Here is a 13382-nt window from a genome sequence, read left to right as displayed (position 1 = left end):
CTTAGTCTTCCTTTAGGTGTGCTTATCTGTAGCTGTACACCAATAGACAGTTTTTCGCTTATTTGGATTGGTTGGATACTGATTTGTAGGTGATTTAAAGCAGAAGATATTTATGAAAACTCGGGTTGGGAATCTTTAGGTACCTCGTGATTCGATTATGATTCAGGGGGCTACGATTCGATTAAGATTCAGGGGCTACTATTCGATTACGATTCAGGGGCTACGATTCGATTACAATTCAGGGGCTATGATTCGATTACGATTCAGGGGCTACGATTCGATTACGATTCAGGGGCTACGATTTGATTACGATTCAGGGGCTACGATTCGATTACGATTCAGGGGCTACGATTCGCTAAAGATTCAGGGGCTACGATTCGATTACGATTCAGGGGCTACGATTCGATTAAGATTCAGGGGCTACAATTCGATTAAGATTCAGGGGCTACGATTCGATTACGATTCAGGGGCTACGATTCGATTACGATTCAGGGGCTACGATTCGATTACGATTCAGGGGCTACGATTCGATTACGATTCAGGGGCTACGATTCGATTAAGATTCAGGGGCTACGATTCGATTAAGATTCAGGGGCTACGATTCGATTACGATTCAGGGGCTACGATTCGATTACGATTCAGGGGCTACGATTCGATTACGATTCAGGGGCTACGATTCGATTACGATTCCGGGGCTACGATTCGATTACGATTCAGGGGGCTACGATTCGATTACGATTCAGGGGGCTACGATTCGATTACGATTCAGGGGCTATGATTCATTTACGATTCGATTACGATTCAGGGGGCTACGATTCGATTACGATTCGATTACGATTCAGGGGCTACGATTCGATTACGATTCGGGCTACGATTCGATTATGATTCAGAGGGCTACGATTCGATTACGATTCAGGGGCTACGATTCACAGGCTACGATTCATGGGCTACGATATGATTACGATTCGATTATGATTCAGGGGCTACGATTCGATTATAAAACGATTATTGATGGGTCTTTAATTTATATCAATGCACTTTTTCACAACATTTCTTTTTGTCTCACTGAATAAACATTCATAACTTGCAATTTTGAAAAACTGTCTGGTTGGATAGCTTGAGGTTGTCTTGTGGACTTGCCAATTTTCCCCTGAAACAGACGTCACTTAGTCTTCCTTTAGGTGTGCTTATCTGTAGCTGTACACCGATAGACAGTTTTTTTTTCTACAAATATGTTGGAAACGCCTTTTAAAGTATCCATGTCATGATTTTCTTTTTGGGATTGTGGATTTGGGATTTCGGGAGGGGCTAGATGATTGGAAGACGAGTCCCGACATTTTAAAGATTACTACCAAAATCATCAGTGCAACCACAGTTTTTTCGGTTATTTTTGGGTTGGATACTGATTTGTAGGTGATTTAAAGCAGAAGATATTTGTGAAAACTCGAGGTGGGAATCTTTGGGCACCTCACGATTCGATTATGATTCAGGGGGCTACGATTACAATTCAGGGGCTACGATTACGATTCAGGGGCTACGATTACGATTCAGGGGCTACGATTCGATTATGATTCAGGGCCCATGATTCGATTATGATTCGATTACGATTCAGGGGCTACGATTCGATTATGATTCAGGGACTACGATTACGATTCAGGGGGCTAGAATTCGATTACGACTCAGGGGCTACGATTCGATTCTGATTCGATTACGATTCAGGGGCTATGATTCGGTTATGATTTGATTATGATTCAGGGGCTATGATTCGATTACGATTCAGGGGCTACGATTACGATTCAGGGGGCTACAATTCGATTACTATTCAGGGGCTACAATTTGGTTACGATTTGATTATGATTCAGGGGCTACGATTACGATTCAGGGGGCTATGATTCGATTACAATTCAGGGGCTATGATTCAGGGACTACGATTCGATTACGATTCAGGGGCTACGATTTGATTACGATTCAGGGGCTACAATTCTATTACGATTCAGGGGCTATGATTCGATTACAATTCAGGGGCTATGATTCAGGGACTACGATTCGATTACGATTCAGGGGCTACTATTCAATTACGATTCAGGGGCTACGATTCGATTACGATTCAGGGGCTATGATTCAATTACGATTCAGGGGCTACAATTCGATTCTGATTCGATTACGATTCAGGGGCTATGATTCGGTTATGATTTGATTATGATTCAGGGGCTATGATTCGATTACGATTCAGGGGCTACGATTACGATTCAGGGGCTACGATTTGATTACGATTCAGGGGCTACGATTACGATTCAGGGGCTACAATTACGATTCAGGGGGCTTTGATTCGATTACGATTCAGGGGCTACGATTACGATTCAGGGGGCTACGATTCGATTACAATTCAGGGGCTATGATTCAGGGACTACGATTCGATTACGATTCAGGGGCTACTATTCGATTACGATTCAGGGGCTACGATTCGATTACGATTCAGGGGCTATGATTCAATTACGATTCAGGGGCTACAATTCGATTGCGATTCAGGGGCTACGATTTGATTACGATTTAGGGGCTACAATTTGATTATAAAATGATTATTAATGGGTCTTTAATTTATATTGATGCACTTTTCCACAACATTTCTTTTTTGTCTCACTGAATAAACATTCATAAATTGCAATTTTGAAAAACAGAGCATTTGTAGTAAGAAACAAGAGTTGAATTAATTTCCATCATATTTAATTAAACAAATGGAAATGCTGCAAACTGGAAAGTTACGTCGGGTGGAATCGAGTTAACCCCTAAATTCCACCAGATGTGTGTGTGTTGCGTCTGCGCTCCAGCGCAGCAGCGGAGATGATACGTTTAAATTCTAACCAATGACAGTGCTTCCACCGGCTCCATCACAGCGGCGGCGCTCCGGAGCGTCCGCAGCAGATATAGAGCTTCTATTTCTGCCGGACGCCGCAGCACAGAGCAGAGCGTGCGGGACAGGAAGTCCCGCGCAGACACAAAACCTCCGGTTAATTTTCCAAATAAGAGACAACATGTTCAGGGAGGACCATATTTGCCAGCACTACACCTTGGAAACGATTCCGCCGGCGACGTTGTAGAAGCCGAAGTGTTTCCACACGTCCGCTTTTCAATTAGAAGGAGCTGTTTGGATCTCACGGCGAGGTGGGCAGCTGCGGTCAGCCATCTTTGTTTTCCTCTGCGCCCGGTGCGCTCCCCATAATGTCCCGGAGATGACGCGTACCGCGCTTCTTAGTTCCGCATTTTAGAACCATCTGTATTACTTTATTTAAATAATGGAAATTTGGACGCTTGTGAATCGATTCAGAATCGTCCGAATAGCGATGCGTCTAAGAATCGGAAATTTCCCCGAACTCCTAATGAAAACGTTCTAAATAAGATTTCCTGTGACTTTAAAGAATAATTTGCACACATTTAGTCATTTTTAATGACCTTCATTTTGAAGCAAAGCACATAATTTTAGTTAAAGTTATTAATCACGGCAGACTTCACCTTTAAACAGGTAAACATAAGATGAATAAGTCTTTATTCTAAAGAAACTGAACAAAGAAACTTAATGAATGAAAGTGATTTAATGAAGTCCCAGCATTTGGGAAATGAACCCTTTATATTCTCATGACGATGTTAAAAGGCTGTTTTTCCCTCACTAAGAGCACTGCTTTGCTTCGCTTCATTTCCTCCCATCCCGTCTCATTTGGGAATAATGTCTCTTCTTAAAACCATCAGGGGAGGCACTCGGCTTTCCCTGATGGTTTTGAGCGTGCCCTGCCACACGGTCTCATTATCAACACATCAAACTACCTGCAATTAACGTCGCCCGGGGCACAAAGCGGTCCACGATTCTCACCTGGTGGGGTAACCTGAGTGCTTAATGAACTGCTGCTCTGACATTCATTAAAGAAAGATTACGTGTCGCTCATTGTCACTTACAATATGCAAGGACTTTGTCATTTAAACTAGCCCATTATTGGGATGAATGTGTGATGAGTTGCGTTGCAAGGGAAAGAGTGGGGAGGATAATGAGAAGTCTTAATGTTACCTTTACGTCACATTCTTCATCCCCGTTTCCACCCTTATCTTCCATCTCGGTCTCCTCACAGCCTCCACTCCTGGACTCTAATGTTCTTCATTCTCTCTCCATCTCAACATCTTTACGAATTGGCTTTCCTTTTTTTTCCTTTTGCCCACCTCCCCCCTTCCTCTCCATCTCCAGCCCACTTTCTGTCAGAGTGCAGTCAGATAGCCAGGAATAGGCCACTCTAAGCTCCAATCACACCGGAGGTTTTCGGGGGCCCTGGCCGACTATAAATTGGTGTGGAGTGGAGCAAGGTTGGATCTTAGGGTGATGGAAGGAAATTATTTTGGGAGAAAGTTTGTCGAGCCATTCCACCTTTTGCCTGCCATTCACTTTATTTTCCGACACCTCCATCTTTCCTCCCACTTGTTGCCAAGTTGTTGTTTTTTCTCAATTTCCCTGTTTATCTGGAAGTGTTTCATTTGTTTCCTGCTTCCTCCGCTGTGTTTCTGGCTTTTAATCCTTCCGTCTTCTTCCATTTCTCCTCGTCTTTGCTGAATTGCTCTAGTACTAACACGCAGGCTAATATAGTTGAAAGGAGAAAGGAGATGCTTACTCCGTAGCTGATCTCTTGCTTATTGCTTCCTGACCTTCTGAGGGATCGACAATGCAATGACTTACACATACCAACGCGTACGAAGCGCATCATAAATACAGAAAAGATAATCAATAAATTGTGCACGGCAAGCACGCCGTATTATTCTCACAAAGGCACATAAGCAATCTCAGCATTCAAAGACGCATGAAATAAATGCGTTCGGGCGCACAAAGATGAGCACCTTCACAGTCTGGACAGGAGTTATGTTCAAACTGGATTATTCTGCTGCACACTGTGCCCCAACGTCAGTGTTTATGTAGGGAAATAAGGACTGGGAGGGAGGTGCATTTATGATACTGCAGAGAGGACTTAAATGACTCAGTTTAGTCTTTTTCTTGAGACTGAGAAGTTTTATCATTCAAACTGGGCTTCAGGCTTCTTTTATGATCGGGGAGGTTTGCAGTAGCAGTGGGTTCAAACCACCAGATAGGATGACCGACCCCCCCCCCTACCCATCAGTTCTAGCTGTCGTGTTGATCTAATGTTACAATATGATTCAAGTGGCTCCTGGGGATTCAGTATGTTTTCTCCCTTAATCGTTGAAGGGAGGAAAATGTCATGATATCGCGCTCAGAGGCCCGGCTAAACATCAGATTGGGCTTAATTTCCTGAGCAGAGCATTGTTTCTTCACCCCGTTCCCTGTCACGTTTGTTGTATATTTGTTGTTCTTGTTCTCAGGTTTTTCCCTGACCTGCAGTTCCTTATTCATCAACTCATCCAAATATATACCAATAGGGATGGGAATCTAGAGCCGGCTCCCAGTATTTCCATTCCGTGGAATCGTTAACCCGCCTGCCTAACGATCCCGTTTATTCAATTCAATTCATTTTTATTTATATAGCGCCAAATACAACAAATGTCATCTCAAGGCACTTAGATAATAAAGTCCAATTCAAGCCAATTGGAATTCAATTAATTGTAATCATAATTTATAGGTTCTGCTAACGTCTAACAACGCTTCTGCGCGATGACGTCATGTGCACGTTTGGTATTTTGGCTCAGAATGTTTCCAACATGGCGTCGAGGCAGAAGCGCTCCAAAGTTTGGTTATATTTCACCAAAAAGGACAAAATACCTCCTCCATGCTGAATCATGTGACCACACAGCATGCAGCGGGCTCAGAGGCGGTCTCCCTCATACCTGTAGCTACCCCTTTAATCGAGGCAGGGAAAAGTAAAATGACAGGCGAAAAGCCTTTACTACATATAACCGGATGAGAATCGATAAGGAACTGAATCGATAAGTGATATCGATATTAGAACCGGAATTTCTTAAATCCTTAACAATTCCCATTCCTATTTACCAAACTAGAAATCCAGCGGTAAACTGGGATGACTTGGATTTACCTCTGATCTGGGCTGTTTGTGTGGTGAAAACTTAAGTTTTGATTTACAACTACAGATTACGTGATAAGACCCAATTATTTTAGTCTTTACTTTAGAGAAATTCAGTTTGTTTTTAAAGAAGAAGCCACATTTGTTTTTATTATTATATTTCATGCCAGTCATTCAGATTTCTCTTATTTAAAAGCAACGTAGCAGAAACCAAAACGGCTCCTTTTTAAGTCACAAACCAAAAAAAGTTGCCTTTTTAGAACAACTTTGTTCAGTTTACTACATCGTTGATACCGCAGCAGCAAAAGCTTCATTATACACATGATTCATTTGCTAAAGATGATGTCCCTTTTTTGCTGTGGCTTTGAAAGACGGACCCGGTTTCCAGGAACACACGCAAACAAACAGGCCTCTTAGGCGGCGTCGTGATAAGTCACTGAGAAAGACGCCCACTCGCTGCCCAGTTTGGACCAACAGCCCAGTACAAGAGACACGTGTAACACTCACACACAGGCGAAAAAAGACTGATTGCCCAGCACATTCAGTCCTTACACACCTCTCAAGGAGCTCAAGTGTTTGCTCAAGGAAACAAGCACATACACACAGGCCGGCTTTAAAACCAACGCTCACGTACGCAGCCTACTGTGTGCCGATTGTGACTAGATGTCAGGCACTTAAAACAAGTATAAAAAATGTGTTGGTGGAGTCTGGAGGAGGTTTTTTCTGTTGACTTCAGAGAAATAAGTATAAGATGGATTTTGTGACTCAACTGGAGCTAAATTTACAATTTTAAAATTGTTCCTGATGCACATATGAGTGATTGAATCTCTCTTTTTGTTTGCAAGCAAAGCACAGAAGGCTCAGATTTGAACAAACGCAGCTTGTGCGAGGTGAGAAATTTGGTTAATGGGTCACTGTGTTCTGACAGCTTGTGGGCAGTGTGAGATTCTCACATCACTATGGAAAGTGTAGCTGATGAAGACTAAATGATAAAGCTGTTCTTGCTGTGTGTGTCGAACCCTAGAGGGAGGAAAATAAATACGTAGACATAGGCTGTGTTCGAAACTGCATACTACATACTTCCATACTGCATACTCATCGATCAGACATTATGCAGAGCGTTTACCCACAATGCATTTCGCTCCTGCCCGAGCCGAAATCAGCCGGCCTGAACCTGATTTCGCTTAAGCTCTAAACTCTGTAAACTTTAGCAACATTTGAAACATTTTCAGGCGAGAAAGTAGTCGTTTAGATCCCCAACGTGTTGAAAACCTGACAAAATACCGGCTATTTACAATTTTGTTCCCACGAATTCGGCGCTACTAAAGCTAGCCGCAGTGAGCAACGCACTTCCGGTTATTTTCACAAAAATAAAATACCCGTTGCCTTTTATCATAGGGAAAGCCATTAGGATACAATTGGTGCTTTTGTTTTGAAAACAGGAAGTGAACCTACCCTCGTTGTAGCTAGCTTGAAACTGTCGTTTTGACAGGAAATGACGATCGGCAACGTCACGTTATGTTGGCATCTTGGGTAGTTTGAGTATATGATGCATACCCAACATTTCGGCGAATCTAGTATGGATCCGGGAACTTCTCTCTTACTAAAACTCGCATACTAACTATCAGTAGTAGGAGAAGTATGCAGTTTCGAACACAGCCAAAGCCTGAAAGGATCTACGGTACCTGCCGAAAGTTCGGGCACACCCTTCCGTTCATTTTTAATGATCGTTTGCATAAACTTTGGTCACATAGATTCAGTGATTATTCAGCATGTAGTGAACTGACATGAAGCAGTTTGTCTCAGTGGACAACAGCCCAGACATCTGCGTCTTCTCTTCTTCACGGTACTTTGGAGTCGAGCGTTAGACACTTATCAAGCATTGTGTTGAGATAACAGTTAGAATAATAGATGTTTATTTTATGTACTTGTAAACCCACTGATGGAAAAGCACCCTTAAATGCCCCGACAGCTTCAGGTTCATCTGAGGGTCACAGTGAAACCAAATGAAAGTCAATCAGCGGAGTAAGTTTGTCTTTTAATCGCTGAAAATGGTTTCTTCATGATCCCAGCAGTTTTGTTGCTTCACTAATGTCTGACTGGAGCTCGCTGTGTGTTTAATTTCATGCTCTTGTGCAGTGCTGCAGCGCATTATAAGATGCTTTATCTTACTAACAAGGGAGCTGTGCTCTGATCCATCCATTTTATTTATTTATTTATTAACCGCAAATGATCCTTTATGGCTGTGGAATACTCAATGGATAACATCACATTTCTAATGGGATGCGGTAACAAAGAGTAGCCTGGTGCATTTAATGCTTTTCCAGCATGCTGTTAAGGTTAAATGCCCCCGGGGAATTCTTCCTGATCTTGATCACTCATTAACTTGTCAGCTTGTCACATAAATCAGAAAGAATTCGAGCAACTATCGAAAAAAATTAGTTTGGTTTAAAAGCGTCTCCACCGCCAAACAAAGCACATGCCGCTCCAGCATTTAATTAATTTTTATAGGCACTCACTTTTAAATTGAAAGCAGTGTTAATTTCTTCAGCATTTTTAATTACTTTCATCAGTGTCAGTGTTGCCTGTGTCTCTGCCATTTTCCGCTCAACTGTTTTAAATAAAGAATGACTAATTTGATAAATACAAATGTGATAAAGCAGGCGAGGAGCTTGAAGTTTTCGGCTGAAATTCGCTGCGCTTGTTGACCTCTGAAATATTTTGTGGCTTTGAGTAGATGGAATCAAACCCAGCAGTTCTCCATCACAATAAAAGTCAAAAGCTTTTAAGTTTCATTATTTGGATGTTTCCCTCTAATTGCAGACATAGTGTAATAACCAGCTTATCATCCATTTGATTAAAGCACTGCCTTGATTTGTTACATAATCAGCTGCTGACACAACTAGGTCCCTTTTTTCCAGCTTTTGTGATACTTATCTTGTTGTTTTTGACCCTTTCAGCACAAATACTGTTAGTACAGTAAAATATTTGACTGTATTCTCCAGTAAACACGACGTCTACACAGAGCAGATTATGATATTTAGTCATGGCTACAAATAACAGACCGACTCTGTGGCTCTGTGAGTTTCAGGCGAATGGAGGCAGCATGTTTTTAGCTGCTTCAAACAGACCCTTTAACATATGACGAGCCGTGTGGGCCTCTTATGGCATCGCGAGTTTGGAAATGTGGACGGGACTCGTGTCCAAGAGATGAGTCAAACAGCAGAACAGAACACGGAGTGCGTTTAAGTTCCTTAAAAAATGCCTCGGTGCCTTCTGTAAGCTGTGTTTGTGTTAAAGTGAAGCACACGGATTATCACTTCCAGTATTTTCAGGTCCGTGAGACATTCCTGACTTCTGGGGGTAGTTTTGAGGATCTACACACGGAACAGGACAGTGAAAGACTGTCTGCTTTAGTGCTCTTGTGGACAATGTCGGGGTTGTAATGGCTCGCTGTCACTGCTGCCATCTGGTCTCTCAGCGGACCTAAAGCTGAAGGTTCAGGTAAAACTCCGAGTAGTCGACACAAAATTTCCGACAGATGGGAATTGTGACATGTGCACGATGAAAGGAAGAAAAAAAACCCCGCCAAAATCTCAAGGGACGCCTCATCAGCAGTCAGAGCACAACTAGATTTACCATTAAATGTAACAACTGTAGATGCCCCGCTCGTTCCAGAACCTCTGAATGTCAACCTGTCCCCAGCGAGTCACATTGCCTGTCCTTTCTCTGGACTAATTACTGTAGAGAAGAAGGAAAAGAAGAACATCCTCCCTATTAATATCCAACTCCAAGCCCCTGCAACATATGAGATTATGAGTTATCCCTCTTGCACATCATGTACTGTTTAAATCGACTGAATGTGACAATAGTTTATTACTATTTCTGCTATTTAACGAGAAACTTACCAACTAAGATGAGCATCATTTCACCAAAACACGAATCGCCTTTTCCAAGGACACTTCGGTTTATATAAATAAGATGAACAGATATATAATCCAAATAAAAGGATTTGGATTATTAAACCTGGTTAAACTTAGTTGATTCTCAAAACTCAACAACGTAGCAACAGCTATGACATTTCAACTAAAATTAAATCTGGAAATCATCATCTTGTTTTTGCTAATTATTGAAAATGGTAAGTTAATGACAGATAAATGTTTTTCTGAATATAATAACCTGATTACAGGGAATGTGCTGTGTGAAGCTAATATTAATATTTGTTTCTTAAAGACGTAAAGTTAAAGGTAACGGACGTTTAAGAGTAAGGAACCAACAGAGGAAACTAGACTGAGAGACTCTTATCCTCCACAAACACTGGATTCAAGCAGCAGAGTAAAAACTCAATAAACTTTAGTAAATAACAAATGTAAACGGATGGATTACAGCACAAAGTAGTGGTGTCACAGTTGGGCGTATCGCAGCTGAAACATAACTGAGGATTGGCGATTATTACTCAGAGGTAGGCTCCCACATACCTGTAGCTCCCCCTTTCATCACTGCAGGAAAAGTAAAATGAGGCGAAAATAGATAAAATGTTGGTGCATACTTTAAATTTAAGTGTTACTGCAACCAAAGCCATTTGTACTACAGTATATATAACTGGATAAGAACCGAATCGATAAGGGATATCGATAATGGAACCGGAATTGCTAAATTCTTAACAATTCCCATCCCTAGTTCCTGTACTTTTTGTCCCAAAAACGGGCTGTTGTTCCACTTAACCCCTTAACGCCTGAATTTATATAGCTGTATATAAAAAAAAATGTTTTGTGTGTGTTTTAGCCTTTAAGTAGATGGTAAATAATGCTGAGATTATTAATTTCACTTTTGCACAAAAAATAAATAGAAATTTTGGTATGTTGCAAATTTGCGACAACAGGCATAATGGTCAATAATAAGATAACAACAATACAGTAATATAACAGTGAAAAAACAGTCCGTCACTTTGCGGTCCCACTAGAAACAAGTGCTTGTCGAAGGTTCCTAGGTCCGTAGTGAATATGGACTAACCGGCATTGGGGGAATAAAGATGCTATCTCAGCTGGTTGATTGAGTCAAACGGTTTGTAGCATATATGCGACAATAGGCGTTAAGGGGTTAAGAAGAATACGAGATGTACAATCGGATACTAAGGTGTAATTAAATAAGTTGGTTTATGATTTGAAAATAAACTTCTTCTTTCGGCCTCTCGCTTTATCAGGGGTCGCCACAGCGAGTCGATCTCGCGTCACCAATTTCGCTTAACCTATCATGCGTGTTTTTGGGGTTTGGGAGGAAGTACCTGGAGAGAACCCACACATACACTTTTGTGCGGCTTGATCTGAAGAGTCTATGTGCCAAGTCCCGTGGAAATCGGACAATCTGCGTGACCTCAAATGCTTTTTGATAAAAATTCAAAATGGCAGAAAATCTAGTTTGGCTGAAATTGACGTCATGGGACTCGTCTTGATCCAAGGACCAACGATTCCAAAGTTATGCAACTGAATGCACTTCAAACTTTGACATGTTGGTGGCGCTATAGAGTTCACTGTACAAATATGAAAGTTATACGTGTATAAGTATAAAGTACACGTGTGCTAAATTTCCCAACTTTTTACCATTGTGTTCATGGGGCTGCCATAGACTTCAATTGCAGCGGAAACGGATCAATAATAATAATAATAGGAAAAGCTTCTAACACAATGGGTTAAAAGCAGTTTGTTGTGTGGTAAACTGGTTTAATTTAAGGTGCAGTAGCTTTAAACTTTTTATTGGAACTGAATTTAAGAATACATCACAACCCTCAAAGGGAAGCCATGTTGTTGCTGTATTGAATAATGTGGAAAAAATCATTAGAGTTGGTCATTTATGTTGCTTTACGGTGTGTAAAAACAGGATATATCTGTGCATCCCCGTCATAAACTGGTCCTTAATTTGTGTGAATTTGGAGGGCGCCATACATGACAATAAATAACAAACGATCTGATCCACTCTTCTTATTTTACTTTGTTTTGACAGTAATTCTTTAGTGTTCCTGAATATTAAATGATGTCCAACCAATGTCATTATTTATATAACCGCCGTGTGTTTAAGCTAATTATACTATAAGAGATTAAGATTTCAATCCTCATGTGGCCATTTTCACTCACCTGTTATATTTACTGCATGTTTCCAAGGAAATATGGAGCACGAATCATGAATCATTTCCCTGTGTGTGTTTTCTGTTTTGTGATGCATGTTTCCAAATATACGACTTTGATTTCCCAACTCGACCACACGTCCGTGTGTGTAAATATACCTGTGTGTGTTTGTGTGTGAATCTGTTTTATGCGACAGGAAATTGGCCAAAAAGCAGAAAGAAACTGCCAGCAGCTCCACTCAGCAGAGGGAAATGGGCCCAGTCACCACCGCTGATAAGAGCACCACCAAAGTCAGCACCCTGCACAAAGACGACCCCTTCTCCACCTCCAACCAGGACCTCAATGGGTTTAGTAAGTCAAAATCCTCTGCTTTTTCCACCCTGAATGTGCATCATTACTATAGAAACTGCAGCTGGCATCATCATAGAAGTAGATAAGAGTATTTTCTGCTCCCGTTTGACTTACAAATGTACACTCACCGGCCACTTTATCAGCTACACCTTGTTGGTAAAAGGTTGGACCCCCTATGATCTATCTATGATGCCAATCTCTGGTTCCACCACATCCCAAAGGTGCTCTCTTGGGTTGAGATCTGGTGACTGTGGAAGCCATTGGAGTCCAGTGAACTCATTGGCTGTGTTTGAAACCGCATACTATATACTACATACTTCCATACTTCCATACTACATACTCATCGATCAGACAGTATGCAGAGTGTTTACCCACAATGCATTTCGCTCCTGCCCGAGCCGAAATCAGCCAGCCTGAAGCTGATTTCGCTTAAGCTCTAAACTCTGTAAACTTTAGCAACATTTGAAACATTTTCAGGTGAGAAAGTAGTCGTTTAGATCCCCAACGTGTCATCAGCAACACTACCAGCAGCCAGAACCGTTGGTACAAGGCAGGATGGATCCATGCTTTCATGTTGTTTACGCCACATTCTGACCCGACCATCTGAATGTCGCAGCTGAAATCGAGTCTCCTCAGACCAGGCAGCGTTTTTCCAACCTTCTCTTGCCCAGTTCTGGTGAGCCTGAGTGAATTGTAGCCTCAGTTTATTAGCTAACAGGAGCGCCCCCCGGTGGGGTCTCCTGCTGCTGCAGCATCTTCTTCACGGTTCCACCTGCTGTGCGTTCAGAGATGGTTTTCTGAATTCCTTGGTTGGAACGAGCACTTATTGGACTTCCTGTTGCCTTCCCATCATCTGGAACCAGTCTGCCCATTCTCCTCTGAC

General features: G+C 41.8%; 1 protein-coding gene across 10 annotated transcripts in view; it reads left to right on the top strand.

Annotated features, from left to right (window-relative positions):
• The window catches only part of ptprt (protein tyrosine phosphatase receptor type T), a 427933-nt gene that overhangs the window by 315658 nt on the left and 98893 nt on the right, over window positions 1-13382 (top strand). For all 10 annotated transcript variants that reach the window (XM_075460193.1, XM_075460191.1, XM_075460192.1 and 7 more), the window contains one exon: window positions 12345-12499. In XM_075460193.1, the coding sequence (XP_075316308.1) occupies window positions 12345-12499 (155 nt within the window). The remainder of the gene's footprint in view (window positions 1-12344; window positions 12500-13382) is intronic.

Source organism: Odontesthes bonariensis, chromosome 3, assembly GCF_027942865.1.
Source record: "Odontesthes bonariensis isolate fOdoBon6 chromosome 3, fOdoBon6.hap1, whole genome shotgun sequence".
In the NCBI taxonomy this organism is placed as follows: Eukaryota; Metazoa; Chordata; class Actinopteri; order Atheriniformes; family Atherinopsidae; genus Odontesthes; species Odontesthes bonariensis.
The sequence above is the reverse complement of the archived record's forward strand: the minus strand, read 5'-3'. Positions and strand labels throughout refer to the sequence as shown.